Genomic DNA, 24,071 nt, shown 5'->3' on the forward strand with positions numbered 1-24,071 from the left:
TGGCCAGCTCAGTGCATCACAGAGCCCATTGTCCTGTGCTGTGCCGTGTTCCAGAGGGCTGAGCTGGGCCATGCACTGCACTGGCAGTTGTAACCTGAATTACCTGAGACCATGAGAAACCCAAGCCTGCTGCAGTGGCATTTCCAGCTGCATCCTTACCCAGTGTTTCGGGGTGACAGAGGTTGGGAAGAGAAAGAAACACAACCAGACGCTTTGCTCTTCACTTCTCTCCTGTTACTGCCATGTCTGTCCATCTCTATCATCCATTCCATCCCACTGTGTCTCCTCTCAGCAGCCTCCAGTCAGCATCCCATGCTGCAAACTGAGAGCTGGAAGAGTCATTTGCAGTCACCCATCACCCCCTCCAAGGTCCTTCCTTGCTCATTGGCAGGGTTACCTATCATTAGGAGACTCATCAGAGTTACAGTCTGAGTTCCCTTTAACCGCTATCAGAGAACACTGTGCTAAGTGCAGATTTATTACCTCTGTAATGTAGATAAAATGAGATTTTATGGCCCTGTAGTTGTGGCAGCATAAAGTAATAATGGAAACTATGTACTGAAGTAGGGAATGCATCCCAGGAAGGAGGGAGATGCATGGGAGGTTAACAGTGTGTCCTTGGGCACCTCTCACCAATCCCACTGGACACAAGCCCAGAGTGCCATCCAAGAGAACTCTCACCACTCATCTGCTAGATGCCTCTGCTTATTTTTCCCATTAAAAAATTCCCCAGCAAGATGAAGCATGAAACTGAACAAATATTTTTTTCTTATAGCGATCAGTTCAAAACTGAGAGAGGAGCAAGCATCCAGAAATGAATCCAAACTCTGCTCATGTCTGAAATTCCAAAAGAATCCCTAAGGAACCAGGTACTCACTATCATCTCACAATCCCAGCCTTCATGGTGATGAGCTCTGGTACTGAACTGGTGTGAGCAGGAATTCTGCATTCTGCTCCCATCACTGCTTCTGCCAACAAGGTACAGCCTCACACAGCTGGAACAGACTGAATTGTGAGATAAATTCCACTCTTTTTAAAAAACATTTTATTAATAACCCATTAGTTAAGGAATATAAGGACAATGTCTTCTTACACTTTAGCACTAAAGAGTATTTGTGGAGTAAGAACAGTTTCTGAAGAAAGAAAGTTATAATAAGTACAGCATGGAACCAAACACAGACACAACCTTCAAACAAGATCAAGTTCTGGTTACACATCTTTATGCACTGTGCAGAAAATGAAATTTAACTTGAAAATACAAGCAAGGGAATACAGTAACAGAAGTAGATGGTAGATTTCTGCTGGCTAAACACTTCTTTTCTAACAAAAGTATTGATTAGAAAAGACACAATGATTCCTTCAAACACCTATTACTAATGAGATCAAAACCATATACAGTGTTCTAGTAAAATGGTTGTTTTCTTACACAGCAATATTTCATGGGCTGATTGTTAGCTAGTCATGTAAAAAAAATCTCAAACTCTAAATTAGAAGTTATCTCATTTGAACTATTTAAACCAGAACTTTGCTGCCTGTAAGTAAGAATCAAGTCAACAAAAAGCTGATAGAGGTTTTTATCTGAATTGCATGTTTCATGTAACAAGAAATCAAAAGAAATAAAAGGATGAGAATTGTGACTCTCACAGCAGCATAGGGAATATACAGCTGCGTAGCCAAACAGTAACATTAATACTAGAAAATTATACCAGTGAGACAAACCTGACATTTTAACAATGTAAAACAATATACACCAGCAAAAAGTTGAACAGCAATTGAAAGGAAGAAAATGGAGAAAGGAGCCTGGTGTGCAGGAACAGATATTAAGCATGATAGGTAATTAAAGGTATCAACAGTTTGTGTGCCTGTGAGAAATCTGCAAGAAAGCTACTTATTTCATTATAAAAAAATATATGCACTGGTTGTTTCAGCTTTACACATCAAATGTGTGTTATGTGTCTTCTTTGATTCACTTCCAGCTGAGACTCAAAGGTCCCTGCATGTTCAGGGCAGGGGGGGCCTGGGGCACAGCTGAGCTGGACAAGGACACCCAGCACTGAGTGGATGTGTGTTTGTCCCGGGACAGCTTTGGGGCTGCTGGGCACTGCTGACCTCTTGGCTCCAAGGGAACTGTTTGGATTTCTGCAACTGAGGTCTGGCCTATGAGCCCATGGCCACCACAGTTCTTGGACAGCCAAACACTTCCAGCTTCACACCCTGGTACAGTGTAATGAGATCAGAACATAAGGTGACAAAAAGTATTTTGGGGATGCATGAACAAAATTGTGGGCTGCTGCATCTCCCCAGAGCTCTCTGAGCCTGTAACGATTGTGGTGGTTTGGTGGTTGGCCCAAAGTGATCCAGGGAATGGTGCCCCACTGTGCCTGCTTGTGTGGGCTGCAGTGACAGGCAGGGACAGCCTCCAGGCAGCTCAGGGCTGTAGGACTGCTGAAGGCTGTACAGGCAAAGCAGAGGGTGCATGTACAAGGAAGCGCCCCCAAAACTGTGTCACACTCCTACATCAGCCTCTGTCCCCTTCCATCCCCCTGGATGGAAAGTGGCAGTGGCAATGTGCTTGTGCAGGGCCTGTTCTGTCACTGAGGAAGGGCAAAGGCTCTGCATGGAACTGTCTGGGACCTGAGGGCACCTGCACAGTGTCCCCCCGTTCTCTGCAGCGAGTGCCCAGCCTTGCCCAGCCGGAGGGTTTGCAGCTGTGTGACTGCATCCGCTCCCAGAGAACTGTGAACTGCCCTTATTGCCTGCAATAACACTTCACTGTCTTATCTGTAACCCTGCTAAGGCATGAGTTTCAAAGTCTTGTGGCAGTGGGTTCTGGAGGTTATTTACACACTTCCTCTGCCCAGTTATGTTTCCTTGCCTTTCTACCTCCTCGCTCCAGTAGCACACACACATAAACCCCTGCCTTCACCTGCTCACTGGCACTGGTTTCCAGTCTCTGTCCCACAGCATTCCAGAGTCATGGCTATTCAGAGTGTGGAACAGCATTTCTGAGACTCCTCAAGACACCAAGCAGCAGCTGGAGAAACAGAGCAATCACAATGAAATCCAGCTGGTTACCAGAACAGTGTGTCATACTGGGAGGAGATGTTCCTGCTGGGGAGAGGTGGAAGCTCCAATATCCTTCCCATCAGGGTACATGGAGGCTCGCAGGTTCTCCTCTGCTGAAGAGCTGCAGGTCAAAGGGTTGCAGGGTGCTGGTGAAGTAAGGTTCTCCATGCTGCAAGCAGTGGTACAGCTCCACCAGTCATCACCAGGAAAAACAGAATCTAAGGTCTCTTACAGGATCTCAAGTTGGCACACAGCTTCCCCATATAATCTGGGGAGAATTTTAGTAAGAAAAGATGAAGGTGGGCATCTTTTCCTTCACTTTTTAAACAAATGGTGAGATGTCTGAATCCTCCAGGAAGGCAGAACATTTACCAAACACCCATGAACAGAATTACTGATCCTTGATAACTCCAAGCAGCTGGTCCAATCTCATAGCATTTGCAGTCAAACCCTGCAGGTCTAGAGGACAGAGACAGGCTAAAAAAAGTAGAGAAAAGTCCACCCCCAGCAGGGCCAGGCTGAGAGACATATCAGCAGTAACCAAACAGCATCAGCAGGAAGAGTCACTGGATGATTTTTAAGCCAGGTTGACTGGTATGAGACCAAAAATTTCATTTTAATTTTAGAACTCTGGTGGTGCTCTGCTCCTCAAAAAAAAAAATTCACTCAAAAGCACTTTGGCCAGGACTATCAGAAGTGACTGGAAAATGTCACTTGTTCATCCAAGGCTTTCAGCAAGTCCACTGCTTGCAGAAGGCTGAGTGCTGCTCTCTAAATCAAAACCATCTGAGATGTCTCCACATGGGCACTCAAAGGAAAAGAAATACATGCCCCCAGAATCACAGGTTACTTTTGCAACTGCTGGTTCTTCTTTCTATTTGTTAGTACAAGCTTGTTGAGGAAAGATGGATCGACATCCTGCCAGCTAAAGCAGTGTCCTTTGGCAGCTGCAGCAAAACACAATCCTACAGCAAGACACAACCCAACTCTGGCTGTAGGGAAGGCGTCAAGAAACAAAGCAAGAGAGACATCAGATCTGCAGCACTATGTGTTAAAGAAAAGTCAACAACCAGTGCAAACATATTCTTTAGAAAAAAGGCAGTATAAGAATAAGTTAAAACCTATAATGGACTATAACAAATGAGTAGATCTACTGCATTTTTTTTTCTCCAACAGACATGAGGTAGTTGTGTTGTTAGGGAGGAAAAATAAAGAAAGAGAGAAGTAGTAAAAATGCTACTCTATACCACACACTACTCCACTTTATAAAATTAAATAATATAAAGATGTTCCAAGGAAATAAAAATACATGTTGTACATTAAAAGGACAGATGTGTACCTAAAATATTAGGTACAAGAACCTACATAAAACAAAGCCTAGGCTGGTGAAAAGACCCAGACACTGCAGAAGGTTCTATATAGTACAAGTTGTTAGAGGCACTCGTAGAGTGTGTAATAAAAGGCCACTACATCAGCCTGTTAGTAGTAGTTACTGTGGTAGCACACACAGAGAGCCTGGTAATCCTTCTAACCACGGGAGGGCAGAAAAGGCTGGTGCTTACAGCTCACTGCCTTTGTTTCCAGGGCTTCCACCCCCTCCTGGGACTCCTGTGCCAGAATTCATCCCAGTGCTGCCAGGCAGTCAGCAGTACCCGGGCACTCCCTGGGGAAGAGGTGGTTGGGAAGGATCCCTCGGTGCACTCTGCCACCTCCCAGCGCTAAAGGACGTGGTGCCAGTCCCCTCAAGGGCTGTGCTGAAGTGCCAGCCCCAGCCCAGTGCACAAGGCTCTGCTCCATGGTGGTTCTGTGGCAGACTTTGGCAGATGGCTCAGTCCTGCTCCCACCAACACCCAGTTCCTCATCAACTTCAGTGGCAGGAAGAGGGGCCCTTACCAACCCCCCTGGTTTCCCAAAGCCTCTGCAGAGCTGACAGCTCCAAGCCCTGCTCTGCTGAGATGCTGCACCTGCCCAGCTCCTGCCAGGGACAGGCTCTCCTCGTGCTTCAGCTCTGCTGTGATCAAAACCAGATCAGTTCATTCTCTGTGACTGGGGACACATGCCATGTTCTCAGCTGCTGAGGATGGACTGGTTAATCCAGAGTTACTACAGAGCAGGGCCTCCTCAGGTGCCATGGAAAACAAGTGGCACTTGACTGGCTGCACATCACTCCTGCCTTCCTGGATGGAGTCTGAATCTCCACTCTCCACTGAATCCAGACTTTCTCCATGCCTGTGAAAGCCATTGGTGAGCCCATGGATGCAAACAGCCTCTGGTGTGTCAGTCTTTGTGTCTGTGTCAGTACAGAGCAGCTCAGCCTGGGCCTGAGCCTCCAAATTGTCTGTGCAGTCCACCAACACCTGGCCAGTGTCCTGCTGGGAACTGGGAGAGATGGGAAGAGCCAGCTCTGCCAAGGGGGGCTCTCCAGGCTCCTGCTCCTCCATTTGTGTCTCTTCACTCTCCAGGATGTGCAGCTGGGAGTTGTAGTCTCTGTCAGAGGCTGAAAAATCAGAATGGACGATGACCTCTGCTTCTACTTGGTGGAGGCTGGCTGGCAGGTGGCTTTTCTTTGCTTCATTCTGTTATCAAATAGGGGAGAAATTTAAAAAAAGGTAAAGTGAAATTCAAATAATTGAGGCTGTGACCACACCAAGCACTACAATATATTTATTTTTAATCCCACTGAGTGCAATGGGATGTATATATGCCTCTATTAAGCATTATCTTGATATGTTTTTCAGGACTTGGGTCTTAAGAAGCAACTCAAATCACCTCAGGATCATTATTTTTATTTTACATTTGAGAAAGTTAAGTCCCAAGGGACCAAAGTGATTTGCTCACAGTTTCTTGGCAGGCTGGAACAACCATTCCTCCAAGTCTCTGTCAAAGACCACAATTTTCAACTCTCACCAGACTGTTTCCATATTAAGGGCCAGATTTTTAGAGGTTGAATGGGCAGCACTGTAGCAAACTGGCTTCTGAGATGGACAAAAGAGCTCCCTTCACTTTCCTCATTTAATTTTGGGTAGACATCACAAAGTGTGTGTTCCTTAAAGCCCTGGTCACAGCCTGCAAAAGTCTGGGTAAATTCAAGAAAAGAGTAGGCTCTGCTCCACAGTGCTTAAGTGGAGTTCAGGCTACAGATCTCCACAAATCTGGCTGACAAGCAGGTCATTTTGAGAGATTATCACTCAATAATTTACCAGACAAATTATTGCAGAAGCTGACAAAGGCAATCAACGCTCAGATTGTGGGCTGAGTGTGATGTAGCAGCAAGAAGACAATTCAGAGTATGGCAGTGATATCCCACGTGTAATTTGCACTCTCTGTTGAAGCCAACTTTGAGCATCATTTACATATTTTAACACTTTTCTCTTTTGTTGACAAACTCTGATGGGTAAGCTGTGCTATAAATGCTGCCCTGTAATTGGGCTGTAAAACATTGTCTTAACTCTATCCACAATGTTAATTACATCCTGTGTATAATTGATTTTCACACCACTGTCTAGGAAGGAAACATAGGTAGGTTATTTACAAGTATTTGCCGGGGAGGGGGAATGAACTTTTTCAAAGAATAACCAAAGAATCTTCTGGTACAGAGTCAGCCTGAGCAGGTGTCAGCTTGCTTTGCTAAGACAGTGACACAGATGCACACTCTCCCAAACACAGGAGTGCATATTTATTCCAGTGCAGTATCAGAAATAGGATTTCCTCCCAGAACAAGTGCAGTGAAAATTGCTCTGCCCTATCTGGAGAAGGGAGTTTAAATCAACCCTTGATCTTTGACTCCTTTTACAGCCAAAAATGCAATCCCTCTGTCAGGCAAGCACGCTGTAGATCTTAATGACTGTGCTGAGCACTGCAGCTCCTAACTCACTCAGGCTGATTGCTGCACAGCCACAGCAAAGACTCCAAGCAGATTGCTGGTGCCTGGCACCAGGTCCTCAGGAACCAGAACTGTCACAATTCTGCTGAAAACTGAGCTTCTGATCCCACCTGGCCATCACCAGATGAACAAGCCCACAAAAAGGGGCTGCAAAAAGGAGAAAGGGAGATGGAGAACATGAATGGAAAACCCACATGAGAACACACAATCAATAAAGCACCAAAGACACCCACCATCACAGCATCATAAACCAGAGCTTGTAAGAGAAGCTTCTGCCCTGCACTGGAGGGGAGCTTCAGTGACCCATTGACAGCAGAGAGAGGCTCTTTGGTGTTGGTATCCCCATATCTGGTGATGCTGTTTGTCCAGGCCTGGTTGACCGATTTATTCCATGAAGACTGCAAGAGAAAAGTGGCAGGAGAAAGGATGCAGTTATCAAAGACATGGATTCTTATCCTCATACACCTGAAATGAGAACCAGCTTGAAAAAGGAAAGTGCAAGTTGGGAAAATAGCATATATGTGGGTGACACTTCTGATAGCATCAAAATAAAAATGCTCAGCAATGGACTCACGCAGTCCCTGCCTTAGGACTGGCTTTATTGCTGTTAAGATGGGCTGATGCAGAGCACAGGGATAAAAGATGCCAGATGGTTCACAACTGGTTGCAGAAGGGGCTTTCCACTGATTCTCAAATTGTGAGGCCAGTGGGTAAATGATGGCACAGACATCATTTAGAGGTGCACTGGAATCAACTCCCTGCAAAGCTGCAACAGCCCAGAGCAGAACGAGCCTACTGAAAAATACACAGAGCTGGGAAATCTGGAGCTGAGTGACCACAGCCTTTGCTTTGGCACAAGCAGTGCTCCACAGCACAGAGAAGGAGCCTCACCCACGGGTGAGGGCAGTGCCCTGGCTGCCCCAGTAAGAGCTGGACATTCTGTTAAACTGCTCACTGCAGCACAGACAGGAGCTCCTGCTCCAAGCCAGGACTTGGGAAAACACTCTGCCATTCCTCATCAACACAGAGGCACAAAATTGGGGGCCTTAATTTTTTTTTTATTTTTTTTTTTTACAACAGACCACCTAGCAATTCTTTGCTCAGCTTTAAATCCCCTGGGCAACCAGTGTTACCTTGTTTGTAGATCTAATTAAATTATACGGGCTGAACGCAATTTGTTCTGGGTTCTTTCAGCTTCCCCTTGCAATAAACTGGTGAATGCACACCTCTGTGTATGGCAAATGTGTGTCTTTAAGAGCAGAAGTTATTTAACAGCTCAGACTATTAGTTCACAGGCAGAAAAGTGTTTTCTTTCCAGGTTTTGATTTTATTGGGATGTCCTGCGTGTACCTGAGCTGAGCATTGCTAGTACTCACATAAGTGTACACATACACACACAGCTCAGATTCAAGGACCACACAGGCCCATTATCTCTGCCTTGTTCCACAGATGCTACACATTGTGTGGGTACAAGAGAGGCTGATGCAGAGAAGAGGAGAAAATCCTGACCTGACAACAGAGAGTGCACACAGAACACTGGTGGTGTGAGCACCATGGGTGTGTGGGGTAAAGACACCCTGCACATCTGTTCAAACCCACTGATCCTCTATTGCTCACTGCCAGCAACACAGCCCAGGTTCCTGCCCTGCATATGGGGCTGCTCCTTAGGCCAAATCTATTCCAGCATCCTCCAACATAGCGTGAGTCCAGCTGAGACAGCGAGGAGATTTCTGACATCAGCCTGACCTTGGCTGAGTCATTTGACCTCCTTGTGCCTCGGTCCATCTGGCTGAAAATTAGGTAGAAATACACGACCAGATGTTGTATGTGAGCCAGACATTCCTAAGTCAGCTATTTAGCAAGAAGCAAATGCTACCTCGTGCTGCCAGGGCTGGCAGAAGGACACTGAAGCGCTCGGGTATGCGCTGAGGGCGGCCAGAGCTGCTCCCAAGCCCCTTGTCCACCCTCACCCAGGCACCCAAATGCCTCAACACCTTGTGGGAGGAAGGGCCATGTTACATCCCAGCACCACCCCAAGTCACAGGAGCTTTGCTACTGCCTCAGGAAAAAATTTTTAGCAAACAAATAGTGAAAGGCCTCATTGATATGCCAACACCCTGCAGAACAGGGATGTCCACGCTCAGCGCTGTGGCTATCAAACATTTGCTAATTTAGATGTGGATGCTTGAGGCAATGTCTTTTCCATTTCTCTCTCTGTAATCCTCAACAATATATTCTGAGCCAAAAGCCTTCCCTAATTGCTCTGTTTCTAAGTGGACAATCATTAAACTACGCTTTAATAGCGAGAAATCAACCAAGCGATCACAGAGAGCGCGCAATAAGGAAAATCTCCACGTGCGAGTGCTCAAGGAGCGTGTTCAATTTGCTTCTGCTGCCATCTGAAAGGCTTTCTGCAGCTCCATCCCTGACTGATGGCTTCTGTGCCTCTTCCAAGGAACATACGTTACTGAGCAAATAGTGCCTGGAAATTTCAGCGCTGAAGCTACACAAATCTGCACACATGCACCAAATGTGTGTCCTGTTCGAGATGCCTGCGTGCGTATTTGCCATCAGAGAGATCTGAGCATCGTACGCAGACACACACACACAGAGCAAACTCGAAAACCTTCTTGCAGGCATCTTGTGAATACCAAAAAATGTGGAAAGAAACAGGCAGCTCTACTGCAATCCCCCATGGACCATCTGTTAGCGGAAATGTCAATCTGCCATGTTTACATAGGTTTTGATGACTCTGGGAACAGCCTGTTCAGCTCTGGCTGAAATTGGCTGCAACGAAGAACAAACTTGTTTTGTACCAGTTTGCAACTTTCAACAAACAGAAAAAACCATCAGCCACACAACATGGCCTGTGTCCCACATGTTGTTCGAGCACATTATGTTTGAGAGGGGAAAAAAAAAGCAAAAGACAAATCCCTCTTGGGGCTTAGTCTCTAAGGTTGGGCAGCAGCAATTAACTCTAGGACTGTTTTCATCACAGACCTGAAGAAATCTTGTGTGCCTGAAAGTTTCACTGCTTTTTTAAGCAGCATTTTTTGGTGTAATAAACGATACTGTTTCTTTTTACTCAAGGGGAGCTAGTGGGTGGCTGAAGGAAGGAAATATTCTCTTGGTTTTTACAACACAGTAATGAAGGCAAGGAGCAAGGCGTGTCAGTCTAATACTAATATAAAGAGGGGAAAATCTCTTTGTCAGTTCACTGCAAACACAAGAATGAAAACTAATAAAAACATCTTCCAATAAAAGACATTTCCATTACAGCTAAATCCTTATCAAAGCAAACAAGCCTTTTCATTTTAGCCTTTTTATAGAAACTCCAACTGGTAAAAACGTGCCTAGATCGTGTTACCTTCTCAGTGACAAGTCATGATTTCATGCAAATATATGAGCTGAGAATGAACACATAGCAAAAGTTCAACTTAAAACCTTCCCTGTTTTTTCAGGATGGTTATTTAAAGTAGCTTGAAGTCCTGTGCAAAACAAGGCTGGGGATGTTTCAGATGTGCCCAGCTTTGGAGAGGGGAGCAGCAGAGAGAAAGGGTTCGCTGGTGAACAGCAGCGAGTGGGAAAGCTCCGTGTCACGCAAACACAGCGACATCCCTGCCTGCAGCTGGGCTGCAACACAGCACAGACCTCTCCCCACAGACCAGGAGTCTCTGCTTGCTGGCACCAGGAGCACAGCTCTCGTCTGAAGCTTCTCAGAAAACACTGAGACTTCTTTTCCACGCAGAAAAATTTCAACACAAGGATGACAAACAACCTGGGTAGATCCAAGTTCCCTGATGTGTTACAACTTCTGCTCTCCAAGTCACAGGGATGCTTCGTGGGAAATGCAGTCCTGTGGGAAGGAGGCCCAGAGGGAAGAGAAGGGCAGCAAGCAAGGAAGGCTCCAGCTCACAAGAACAACAACAGCAAACATTTCCAAACCAAAATGCTTGGGTTTGGCTTCATTCAATGAAAAGCTCAAGTCTTCCATGGAAAGCAGATGCTTTTTAACATTCTCCCCCACCCTTTAAATTGCTTGGCCCACAAGCAGCAGTGACAGAGATGTCTGGAGCAGAGCCATTTTATCATCCTCAGTCCATCTGTCAGAGGAGACAGAGCTGCATCCCCACAGCCCATGCACGACTGTGTCATTTATAAAAGGGCTACTGAGGGCATCAGTCTGGGGGTGCTTGCAAGGGGAAGAGAGTAGGAGAGGAAAATCACTTGTCAGTGGATTTAGAAATCCTTGTGTGTGACCACTGGAAACACATAAAAGAAGGAAAATGAACTACTGAATGGTCAATTGTACTCCTGCCTAATGGAGCTGTGAGCATCCAGAGGGGTCCCATGCCCACACCTTGGCTGCAGTAGCACCTTGGTGTCCTGCAGGCAGGGACAGGGGGTCCAGGAGGCTCCTCTGGGACTGTCCCCCCTTCCACTTGCACCATCCTGCACCTCCAGCACTATGTGTAACAGCTCAGGAAGAATCACAGCCCTAAATTTGAAGGAAATTATGATCTTGACCTGAAAATGACCAAGGGGACATCTCACAATCCTTGCCCACAATTCGTAGCAGGAATCAGTTCCAATCTCAGAGTTTGTAAAGACTTCCTGCCCTCAGTGTGTTCTCCAGTCCCCACACCTGTAAAATGACATTCACTCACTTCTGACTCCATATGGCATGGGGACAGTCCCTTCTTTGTGTTAATCTAATGTGGAGCATCCAATCTCCACTGGAAGCTCAGGCTGCCACAAGGATAAAACCAATAAAGAATAATCCATGGAATGGTAAGTAATGAGTCAGCATGGGAACAGCCTGCAGGCACAGAGCAGCCAGTGCCAGTGCCAACCAGCCAACACAAACCAGGTTTCAGGAGTGTAACCTGAAGACAGAGGGACAAGCAGGCACCTGGAGGTCACAGCTACACAAACCTGCCCTGCAGTGCCAGCAGCCTCAGCCCAAGGGTCTGCCCCAGCCAACATCCCCAGCTCTGTGGTGACATGATATGCTGCTCAACAAAAGGGATCCTTGAGGCATTTCTCACTCCCTTTCTTCAGTGAATAGGATTGCAAGTCACAGTATCCAACCTAGAACACCCTGGGGAGCTTCCCCTTGCCAGTCTGGACAGGAATTTCCTTCCACAATGAATTTTTCTTTCCTGTGGTTCTCTTGCATTCCTTGCCATGGATTTTCACAGCCCCAACTTCACACAGCACGAAAGAAGAAAAGAGGAGGCAACAAAGGCAGCTGGTCACTGCAGGGTGCAAAGCTCCCACAGCACTGTTCCAGGCAGGGTCCCTGGGGGTTTCCAGCTTCAATGGATGCTGGAGGAAGCAATTTGCAGCACACAGGACACCACACCCACTCCACAGCCTGTGGAGCACAGCATTTTGTGCACAAGCAGGGACACACACACACTCACAGCTGCTCCTGGCTTGGTTTACATCCACTGTGGGCACCAGGCATGTGTGCAGCACTCCAGCCATGCACCTGAGACCTGCCCAAGCCCCTGACTGCCCACCCAGGTAACATCACATCACCATCCGGACACGGGGCCTCTCGGCCACTGCAGCATAAAGGCGTTTCTTGGCCATATTCTTTTCACACTTGATTATACAGGTCAGAGTACAGCAAGGAAGCAGTGGTGCTCAGGTGGCACTCCAGCAGGACGGGGCAGTGCAGGGAGCAGGGTCTGCTGTGTGGGAGCACATCTCCCTCCAGTGCCCACTCCCAGCAACAACAGCCTGTTGCTCCCGGCCAGCACTCCGTGTCCTTCACCTGCCAGGTCACCCTCCTGGTCGGCACGGGTGACAACGCTGCTCTCCGGGTGGCTGCTTCCCAGTGACCCTTGCTTCCCTAGCCACATTCATTAAAAAAGAAAAAATCCTCAGTGAATTTATCTCTCAGTGGTTGTTCCCCACCCAATTACAGAAACCCTACAGCCAGACCTGTCCATCTCCTCCAAAGCTGTGCTTTGTGACTGTAGCTCTGCTGCTGGGCACTGCCCACTCTGAGGGCTCCAAGTTCTCAGGCTGAGCCCCACGTGGCCTGGCCTTGGCACTGCCCTCTCCAGCCCCACTCTGCACATATTCAAATCTTGGTGTAAGCCCTTGCAGGCAGGATTGCTGCTCTGGAAAAGAGATCTGAATATGCTGCCCCTAGAAAGGCCTCACAAAGAAGGGAACTTCCCCCACCATGACCTGTTCTCAGGGGTAAGTCCCCATCACTGAAAACATTTGTTCCTTATTTAACTGAAAGAGCTGTAGGAAATTCCTCACACTCTTCGGCTTGGGTCCAGACAAGCAGCCACATTCCACCAAAATCCATAGATGTGGCTTGGCTGCAAACAAACAGCCTCTCCTTCAGCTGAGCACTGATCTGCCACAGCACGCAGGGATGGCCTCAGCTCATGGGGCTGGTACAGCCAGCACAACACTCTGTGTTTCAAAAGATCCCACCTGCACTGCCTCCAGCAGCACGGGCAGGGCTCCTGGTCAGCCAGGCACCTGAACTCACCTTCCCTGCAGTGACACACAAGTGCATCCTTGATACAAACGTCAAATCCCACATGCTCACAATGCATTTGTTTTACTGAACCTCCTAATTGCTTTACATGCTCTCCCAGGGCTACAAAGAGAGACATAAACAGATTAACTAAATTAGGCCAATTAAAGGTTCCCTAATGGAATGAAATGTTTCAGGCAAGCTTGAAAGAGGAAATGGGCAGGGAGGAATGAAAGACAATGCAGTGTCACGCAAACCGAGCAGGGCAGGAAAAGACCACTTCAAAAAATAAGGTTCACAAAAACCCCACAATTTCACCTCTTGTTTATCTTCAAGAGTATTCCAGTGAACACTCTATTTATGGAGACAGCTCCTTTTAGTCCAAGCAAAAGAGAATCCTGGAAGGCCACGTGTCTGCTCTAGACATCACGCTTCCTCCCACCATCCATATGCCACAGCAGCATGAATACCACAGCCTGGTGCAGCACCAAGTTTGGCAGCAGCTTCTCAGATTGAGGGGTCACTGTCCCAGGGGATGAAAAGGGGTGGTAGATGCACAGGCATCCCAAATTAGATCCAACAGCCAAGGCTGAGCCAGTCCAGTTTTACAGAGAGGGGAAATGTGTGACTGCCCAACAGCAGCCTGCAGCCAAGACTTGCAGCAGTGCAGGGCCAGGACAGGATCCCACCCTGGCTTCCCAGCAGCCACACACCAAACAAAGGTGGGAGCCCAGTCACTACCTGCATGGGTCCTTACCTTTCTCTTCCCATGGAAGATGTCCTCAGGGAGGCTGGTGTGGATGAGGCTGTGCACTTCTGCCAGCTCTGTGATGTCCCCCAGGGGCACGGGTGCATCCTCTGGGAGTGGGGACATGAGTGACTCGAGCTCATGTGAGTCCAAGGTGGCACTGGGAGAGGCCACCCCTTGCCTGCTCCGGTGGTAGTACATGTGGTTGCCAGCAGCCTGGGAATCCAGGCCTGGCAGGGCCTCCCTGAGGGAAAACAAGCAAGAGTTGACATCTCAGCTGGTCTTTGTGCAGGTGACTAGTGCCCTGCCACTCCTGGGGATATTGTTTATCATCACATCCCACTGGAACACCTTTCACTGCAGATGTGTCTCTGCACCACCTTAGTTAATGCCAAAGCTCAGACAAATCCTGCTGTGGGATGCAAGGCTGTCCCTCTGCCAGCAAACCCCAAGGGATATACCACTAGTCCCAGCACAAGCAGGTGCTCACACACCCTGGTCCATGGGGAGCTGTGTCACTCTTGTCACCTCTGCTTTTCAGGTTAGAGGTGCAGCAGGACAGGAAAGTTTAGTGGCCACGCTAGGACACGACTTCAGAAGCTGTTTGCCTAGCCCTGAGATCTGCTGTGAGCTCAAAGCTCTTATGAACAACTGAGCTGTGTTCTGCTCATGGTCTTTCCAAATGCTTGTGGCTGGATTCAGACCCCTGGGATAGCAGAGGGCTTTGGGCTGTATCCAGCCCTCCTTAAACCAGCCTGTCACTCACTGGGAAGTCTTTCATCATTTTCCCAGATGAAAGTTAAACTATTTCCAAACATCCTTAGAGCTGTCCAACCTCAGAATCAACATACTAGACACAGGTAATAAACTGGTTCTTCCTTTTTCTTTTTCTGAAAAAAACCTCTACTAGTCTAAGAATGCAAATTGAAGAGAAACTACTGAAAAAATAAATCAGTGAAAAGATTGTACTAAATATACTCTTTATTCATCCACAGATGCAAGCTGTGCATTAATTGTTCCCTACACCACACCCCAAGCAGCCCAGCTGAACAGGGGATGCAGCTCACAGTGTTTTTGTCTCCTTCCACAGCAGCCTCCCTCACCTGAGGTGCCACTCACCTGTGCTTGCTGTTCCGGAAGCTGGCACACATACAGAAGAGAATGCAGAGCAGCCCCAGGCACACCCCCACGATGATCCCTGTCACAGAGTGGATATCCAGGACATCTAGGAGGGGAAGGAATGACATCATTCAGCACAGAATGACATCATTTCAGCACAGAACCACCAGCTGTACTAAACCAAACAGGTTTAAAAGGCCCTTCTAACCCAATTGTTCTGTGGTTCTGATTCTACACATGCAACAATAAAATTCCTTGGCAGTGACAATTTAGAACAACTTAAAGCAAACTGGCATCTGTGCAAATTCATTAATGTCATGCTACAGCAAGATGCAGGTTGCATGTGCCCTTCCAGAGGAACCAGGATGGAGAAGAGATGAAGTTTGGCTGTGGGATGGGTTCTGGAGCTGCACATCTGAGGGCTCTGCTGTGATCCTCTGCACTGCCTTGCAGAGAATCCTACCTCACATCCTACACAGCGACAGCAGCAATTGCTTGGCAAGCAGAAATGTCACTGCTGACAAATCAGTCTCCAGCAATGCAATTCCCTTCTGCCCTGAGGTAAGGAGGAGTTCATACCAGACAGCTTCTCCCGGAGGGTGTGCACATCCTTCACGTTGGAATAGGGACCAGATCCCACCACTGTCTTTGCTCCCATCTTGAAGAAGTATCTGGTATCACTTTCCAGGCCATGCACTTCAGTGCTGAAAATATTTCCTGACCAAAAGCAAATAAAAAAGATTTAAAATGTTCTGTTTCAAGAGTATTCAGAGGCTACAGCAAAGCAGCTGTGGAATTGCAGGACCCTCAGAAGTGAGGGATTTTGTGACATTTTTGTGCATTTCACACACCTCTTCAGTAATAATGAACTTCCTGCTTACAGACCCAACAATACAGACTGCTTGTGTTACTGCTGGCACACATTTTTCTAGGAATTACTGGCTGCCAGGCTGCATCTGTGGGATATTTCCTGGATGATAATAATGGCTGTTTCAGCCCCAGACATGTAGGATTTCATGTCTCTCAGCACCATGTCCCTGGACTCTCTGCTATGACCAGGTCCAGCATATGCTTCAAGAAAACTGCCAGGATGAGCTCTTGAATATTTGTCTGTGTGCAAAGTGAGGCAGAAATCTGAGCAGAGACAGAAAAGGAGGCAGAAGGACCATGGGCTATCAGAGTACCTGAAGAAGGCTCACCTTCTCGTGTCAGCAAGGTCCACATGTCATCTGGCTGGGTGTTGTTGGCATTGTACAGGATGAGATACTCCACAATGATGCCATTGGGCTCCACAGGTGGGCACCAGTGCACCTGCACAGCGTAGGGGTTGAGAGGGTGCAGCCTCAGGTCAGATGGAGGAGTGGAGGGGCCTGGCAGAGACAAAGACCCAGCCTGAGCAGCAGGAAGAGGAGCAGAGCATTCCCCCCTAGAGGGCTTCCCAGCCTGTACTCAAAGTCATCAGAGCTTCAGGGGGTCTGAGACCACAACTCTCAGAGGGATTAGGAGGGATGTGATAGAGACTCAAGGAAAGCCAGGAGAAATGAGGATGTGGTGGCCATCAACACTCACGGTCAGGCAGGGTGAAGCGCTCCACCACGCTGCCGAAGGGCCCGTCAATGCCAACCCCGTTGGACTGCACAGCAAACTCATACCTGGTGTAGGGCTTCAGCCCACTAATGAGAATGTCTTCATCTGAGCTGGAGAGAGAGAGGACACAGCACAAGGCCATGAACACCTGAGGGTTCTCTCATGTCACCCTGACACATCACCAGGAGCATCCTAAGGGATTATCCTAACTCTGACAGCGTTTGATTTTCCACCTAAAGCTCCATCTTCTGCAGCCATGTGAATGCAAGAACACTCAGCTCCCAGGGACAGAGCAAAATAGTTCCCAGTCTCCAGGACCATTTCTGATGTACTTGCAGGGAAAAGTGGAAAACAGCCTGGTTAGAGGCTAAAAATGGGCACAAGTATTCAGATGTAAAATACATCCCCAAATTATCAAAACTGCTTAAACTCTAGCAATTTATAGACCAAACTTGTGAGAACCATCTCACAAATCATGAATGCATAACTGCACCTTGCAATGTTGTTAATAAGCATGTAAGGTCCAACCACAGCAAAAAATATGCAGAGACCAGTAAATGATTCCTTGGTACTCAAGTCAAGCGCCACTGCCACATTTCAGCAGTTCTGAACATTATGAGTGACCAGGGCAGATATTCCCAGCATATGAAACACCCAGGATTTTGTTAAGTTCTGGAAATTCCATGCAACTCCCTCCTGCCCTGTGCTCATTCCTGCCATGAACACCCCATGGCAGATGAGCCCTCTTTACCTGGTGTAGTATGTCACAAGAGAGGCGTTTTTCAGGCCCCAGGGGCTGAAGCGCACGGTGTAGTTGACAATTTTGACTGTTGTGAAGTCAGGCTTCTTCCAGCGGAGCCAGATGGAAGTTGAGCTGTTGGACTCTGCATAGACTTGGACTGGAGGCAGTGGAGGCCCCTTCTGCACAGGGGGATCTGTGGTGCAGCACAAGAAGAGGTGTGGAGGTGAAATGACAGTAATGCCACTCACACCCAGCAGAACAGCCCTAATTAGAAGGGGGATATTTTGTTCCTTTCTCTCTTTCCCAATTCCTCCAATGCATTTTGCAAAAACTGTCAAAGGAAGTTCCCTTATGTTATGATCTTCCCTATATTGGTATTGTCCTTTTTGAAGTTCATCCCCTGTAATCCCTCTGAAGCCACATGCCAAGCAGAAGAGACACAATTGAAGGGCATTTCTCACCTACTGCTGTTGCAGGAGCCTTTTCTGTTTTTCCTTTCCAAACTGCTGCATACCCATCTTCGTGCTTATTGAATGCCACCAGCTTCACCTCATACAGCTTCCCAGGAGCTGGAAAAATCAATCAGGGTTTGCCTTGGGTTATTTTGGTCACCAACCCTCCCTAGTCAGATATATCTTCTTTGATCCCACCAGCCTTCCTCACCATCCAAGAAAGTAGCTTGAACATAATAAATACATTTTTGTTACCTTATACCAAAGTAAATATCACCTAATACCTGAATTACAGCAGGGAGTCCCCCTTCCATTTACAGGCTCCCCACACACAAACACTGTCTCACAGCTGGTGCATGTTACCAGCACAGCTGCTCTTTGGTTCTCTATTTTGACAGAAATTATCAGCAGGAAATGGACTTGCCCCAGCCCTCAAGGGCTGACCAGTGTCCTGGCCTCCAGCACATCTACTCAGGATCTCCAGATCTTCCTCCCTTACAAACCACTGAAGAAACCTACACATGCTGACTCCCCTCTCCACCATGGAAGTGACTGCACTGCACTGTTTATTCCTGAGGAGGAGGACATTCTCTCCTCCCCCCAAAATGTACCTCCTGTTTCTGAAGTCCTTTCTGATTTATTCACTGCTGTGAGAATCTTCCTTCCAGCAAGTCCTCAAACGCCCTGTTAAGTCACTGGCAGCCTTTGTTGTATGGTGTCTATTTTGCCTCCACAGTAGAGCTTCCCAATTTGCAAATACAAAAACAACAATGCACAGAAAACCCACACCAAAAACCTGAGGGTCCTCACTGCGTGCTCCTCCCATCAGAGAGCCTGTGGGGAATCTCAAACTGAGCTGCAGGACAGGGCTCTCTGACTCCAAGTAGTGCTGCCCTCGTCCAAAATCCACTTTCCTCTTTCCTCCAGCCTTTCATCAGCTGCTTCATTTTTAATGGAGATGTTTAATCAAAGAAACAACTTGGGAGATACAAAGTTCTCAAAGAAGACATTCCCTGCAGCTGCCAGCCCCCTCAGGAGCTCAGCTAGAGCAGTCCACGCTGCCTTTTGTTGCCTTGGCTGCAGCACATTGATGAAGTTTGTTAATTTGGGACATGCCTCTTCATTCCCTGCCCTCACAGATCACTGCTCTCTTTGCCAGACAACGTAAGCAAAATGAAACCTTTCTTATTGATGCCAATTTTATTATTACTGCCCTGATTACACTCCCAGAGGCTGATGGTACCAATTACCAAAGGCTTTCTCTGCTCACAACACACGCTCACGCACAGAATATAAAAACAGTTCAGCCACGTTTTTGTCCCCCAAAGAATCCCAAAAGCAAACAGAGTTTTGTCTGCCTCCAAGACAGCCTGATCTGCATTTCCACACTCTCCAGCCACAGAAAAATGTTTTAAGCCCACACAACGGGGATAAAGCCAAAGGGTACTCAACCTCCAATGGGCTGGGACCACAGGCTCAGCGGAATAAAGAACCCCAGCCCATCTCCTGCCAGCACCACATTCTCCTCCTGCCTGAGCCTTGGGCTGGGCTTCACTGGGACACGAGCACATCATGGACAGTGTGATCCAAAACAATGAGGAAAAGCTCCCAGATGTGATGCAGCTGTGGGCAGCTCCTGTTGGAGAATGGAGTGAAGGAAAGGACAAGTGCTCTGTCTCCATCCCTGGGCAGGATCAATACAGCAGCTGCTTACACGTGATTCCAGGGGAGCTCAACTGCAAGATCAAGCACCTCACATCCTGAAAATAGGGGTATTTGGGATTTCTCAGTCAGAGGATTGGCTTCAATTTTTATACACAGGCCCAGATGTTCAAGCTCTTAGAACAGGCAGACATAAAACTCTATCAAGCTGTCAAGAAGCTGGTAGGCAGCATGAAAACAGATGTATTTTGCTGCATTCCATCATACATTAAATATAAGCAGAATAATCTAGTCCAGATCATTTCAAATCACTAATCTGGATGGCTGCATAATATATCCAATATGCTAAATATGTTGCTTCACTCAGCATTTCAAGGTGTTCATGTTGGCCAGGTGCCAGAAGCAATACTTTCCTTTAAGTAGGAAAACACCCTGATTTCCAGAGTTACTTCCAGAGGAATGCAATCTGCTTTCATGGGAATGTGGAAGGCAGCATCAGATCCCTGCCATTTATTTTTCACATAAATTATGGCCCTGGTAGTTGCACCTCAGTGAAAAGAGTAAGTACTAGCACATAGATGGAAGTCACTAAGAATTTCTCAGGGAAAGCCCCTCCTGGTGATTCAGGAAAGGTTCCTTCTGATCTTGTGGACTCATGAAATTGCTGGATTTCCTGTGTGCCCTTGACCAGCTGCTCACCTCTCTCACAGGACTGCAGCACACACCTCTCAGACAAGACACAAGGTACCATTAGTGATACCATTCTAAGGAGACACAGTTTACTCCATGAGATGGGAGAAGTCTTCTATTTTAAGCCACACCTCAAACCAAGGGACTTCAGTGACACTACAGAGCTGTGGAGCCAAGGGACATGCAGCAACCACTCTGGACCTTGCCTGCACTGACATGAACACAGCACATCTGAGTTCAGCCTGGTACACCCAGTGCCCAGCCTGGGATTTCCTGACACCACTTCAAACAACACAACAGGCTTCCTAGAGAGAAGGTCAATGCCCCAAGCCTGTCAGTGTTTAAAAGACATTTGAACAGAATTTGCTTTCATTTTTGGTCAACACTGAGGTACCCAGGCAGTTGGACTCAATGACTCTTGGAGATAATCCTAAGAGACAGTGTTGGGTATTTGTTTTTATAGAGGGATCTTAGTGCTGTGCTTTCCAGGCAGACATCCCTGATCTGGGAAACCCCCCAGCTAATTCCCCAAATCACATGAGGGCTGCCAGCACTTCCTGGGACCACTGCCCCCTCTCTCTACAAGCTGCAGCCCTAAGTACTGGCACAGGGCAGTTCTGCACCATAAAACTAAACCCTTCTAAATCCCAACCACTCCTCTTGGTTTCATGTGCAGACCCCCTCCCTCCCTCAGCACAGCCAGATTCCTGACCCTTCCTTTACTTACACGTGCAGCAGCACATCATTCACCAGCACAAGGGGAGCAGAGGGAACATCCTGGGCTGGGAGAAACCCGAGCCTGCGCTCCTGACACAGCCCCAGCCCAATCATACGGAAACCATTAGGGCTTGACGGATGCCCAAATTCAAGGAAGTAATTACAGAAGAACAAGCAGCCTTCTCAACATCATCGTGCCAGAGCATTTGGAACCAATTCAGCCCACTCCCAGCCCCTGCACTGACTGACTTGCCAGTGGTTGGAGCAGCGTGTGATGATGTTCACATGTGGTTTCCTCTGTGCATTAATTACAGACCTAAATTCTTCAGAGAAACTCATCACTGTTAACACTCTCAGAGGCAAGATGGCTGTGACAGAGCTGGGAAACCCCCTTAGAGATGACAGTCCTTCCAGGTGCTGCAGCCTGACCTTTACACTGTGCATAACATACATGCTACAAGTGTAAAGATGAACCAGCACGACAGACATGAGCCCTACAGTCTCCATTCACTGGGCAGTAACAGGTGAAGCATAAAGTGGGGAGTGGAAGGACTCTAGGAAGCACAAAGCCTCTTTCAAGGATGCATCTGTCATGACTCTCCTCTCTCTCCATCCTGTATCAATGGGCAAATCAATTCAGATGTTAGGAACACAACCCCTTGTGGGAAATGCCAAGCACTGTGAGCCAGGCAGGCAGGTCTTACTGCTGCTCAGATCTCCAGTCATGGACACTCACTCTTCCATCCCTTTTCCCTTGGTGGGAGATGGAGGAGAATACTGGGCTAAAATTAGTATGCTGTGAATTATCCCCTCACAGCATTTTAATACAGAGAGATTTCAAACAGCATGAAAGTCTGTAGCTCCTTAGGAACAGGCAGGAAAGGAGAGATCATTGTCCTCACTGGAGATTTCCATCTTGGCACTCTTTATAGTGACACAATAAAAACACTAATTAATTAAGAACCACTTATTAGCATATACTAAGTAAATTAGTAACTTGGTCAAAATCCCTGCTAAATTTCCATTAGAAATTTCTATGCTTTAAACTCTGCTTGATACAAGCCTCAAGGAGCCTCACTCCAGAAAGGATTTTGGATGATCTTAAAACACCTCAGAAAGTCCTGGACCTATCTATTTCCATGCAAACAACTGAGCCTCTTGGGAGCATGCTGGGATGCTACAAAGTGCAAGAGACAGGCCCTGGGTTTCACCAAGTGCTAGAAAAATGCAGCCAGCTAACCTAGTCGAGTCAGCTCGTACTGCTTCACTTTCTTCTTTAGTTTTATGGGTCCTACATCCCAGCTCTCATCTTCAGCACCATCCAAAGGGCTCTCATCACTGGACTCCTCTGGGCCCACCTCTCTGTAGTAGAGCTTGTAGCCAGATATCTGGGCATGGTTTGGTGGGGGCTGCCACGTTATCAGGAGAGATTCCATCTTCGCTCGGACTTTTAGTTCTGTCGGGGCAAATGGAACTGGAAGAAGAAGAAAAGAGAAAAAGATTGAGCCACGTGCCTCCATTTCCCTGATCTACTGAATCCTCTCAGTTCTCAGTAGTGAGGACAGGGTATGAGGAAAAGTTTGTCCTGAGTGGGGTGTCTCCCTGACAGTGGAGAGTGGGACAGTCACATTCTACCACTGACTTTCCCAGCTGGGTGAAACAGGAAACAACGATGTCACAAAGCCACTGTGGGGGTTTCTCAGTGTATTCTGAGATATCACCATTGCTGGAGTCTGGCATGGGCTTGGCTCTCTTTGGCAGAATTGTTTATTCACTCCCAAATGTCATAACATTGGGATCTGGAGTTCTGTTTGTTTTCTTTGTATTTTTTTTAAAGAACTTTCGCAGCTGCACATGGAAGGTGCAAAGCCCCATTGCCCAGGCAGGCAGTGAGATGTACAGGGGCTGCTGAGCAGCAAGGTAAAGGTGAGCACTTTGGTCTGACCAATGGCTGTTAATTCCCAAAGGAAAGCAAGTATCTCTGAAAATGAAGTTCCCCACAGCCTGTCCCAAATCCCAGGCACTCCCCAGCCTCCTACCATGTGTCTGGTTGTCTCTGTCAGGAGTGCGGTGCTGGGTCCACTCGGAGGGGGCCCCGTAGCCCACGCTGGTGCTGGCTGCGATCCGAACCTTGTACACCTTGTTGGGGTGGAGCGAGTACAGCGTGATCTGGGTCTCATTTCCACCCACTTCGATGGAGGTCACCTGATCTGCTGGAACCAAGGGGACACCACTGCAAACAGGGATTTCCCAGCCAAAGGGAAGTACAGCTGAGCAGCCACAAGCTTTGTTACCCCCTCGTGATCTGCACGCCCTGGGCTGCCTTGGCTTTGCCCAGAGCAGTCTTAAGTCACCAGAAAAAAACTGTAAGGCTGGGCAGAGCTGATATTCTGACTGACAACTCCCTTCATCACATTCCAAACTGCAGGTTGCCTTTAGCACCAGGGAGCCTGCCCAGAGGGAGCTGTCAGAAACCTTGCTCTGATGATGTGATGGTGGAACATGAGCACAGCTAATGGGAGCTGATAGCATGTTTCAGTGCTTCTCACTGCTGTATTTAGATCCTCACCTTAATGTGAACCAGAACTGTCCAGCAGCCCTGCTTTCTGCAAAATTCACACCCTCATCCACACCAGACAGAGGTTTTACTGCTCCCTCTTCAGCCCACCCAAGTTCATAAGGGAGGTGACAGGAAATTTAAACTGAGAATAGCCTGGGATTTTCACTGTATCAGCTAACTGGTTTTGCTGAAGATTCATGTGGCCTGTTTAGACTATACTGAGGTCTTGATTTCAGCTTCCCTTGGTGTTAACTCAGCCAGGAGCACTGTCCCTGCTTTGTAACAGCATATTGCTGAGTGTGATCCCTGGATTCCAAGTGTTTCCAAGGTTTTATGA

At 47.6% G+C, this 24,071-nt stretch overlaps 1 protein-coding gene across 2 annotated transcripts in view; it reads right to left on the bottom strand.

Annotated features, from left to right (window-relative positions):
* Nucleotides 1-1,028: 1,028 nt before the first annotated feature.
* Nucleotides 1,029-24,071, bottom strand: part of IGDCC4 (immunoglobulin superfamily DCC subclass member 4) — an 87,209-nt gene continuing 64,166 nt past the window's right edge. Inside the window, exons 10-20 of one of the 2 annotated variants that reach the window (XM_033070227.1) lie at nucleotides 23,214-23,384; nucleotides 22,415-22,648; nucleotides 18,115-18,222; nucleotides 17,663-17,846; nucleotides 16,894-17,021; nucleotides 16,524-16,694; nucleotides 15,904-16,041; nucleotides 15,325-15,430; nucleotides 14,215-14,449; nucleotides 7,183-7,347; nucleotides 1,029-5,642 (exon numbers count right to left, since the gene is read on the bottom strand). In XM_033070227.1, the coding sequence (XP_032926118.1) occupies nucleotides 5,100-5,642; nucleotides 7,183-7,347; nucleotides 14,215-14,449; nucleotides 15,325-15,430; nucleotides 15,904-16,041; nucleotides 16,524-16,694; nucleotides 16,894-17,021; nucleotides 17,663-17,846; nucleotides 18,115-18,222; nucleotides 22,415-22,648; nucleotides 23,214-23,384 (2,183 nt within the window). In that variant the 3' untranslated portion in view covers nucleotides 1,029-5,099. Of the gene's footprint in view, nucleotides 5,643-7,182; nucleotides 7,348-14,214; nucleotides 14,450-15,324; nucleotides 15,431-15,903; nucleotides 16,042-16,523; nucleotides 16,695-16,893; nucleotides 17,022-17,662; nucleotides 17,847-18,114; nucleotides 18,223-22,414; nucleotides 22,649-23,213; nucleotides 23,388-24,071 lie in introns of both variants that reach the window. The other variant, XM_033070226.1, reaches the window with a different exon arrangement.

The sequence above is a fragment of the Catharus ustulatus genome, chromosome 12, assembly GCF_009819885.2.
Source record: "Catharus ustulatus isolate bCatUst1 chromosome 12, bCatUst1.pri.v2, whole genome shotgun sequence".
NCBI classification, from domain to species: Eukaryota; Metazoa; Chordata; class Aves; order Passeriformes; family Turdidae; genus Catharus; species Catharus ustulatus.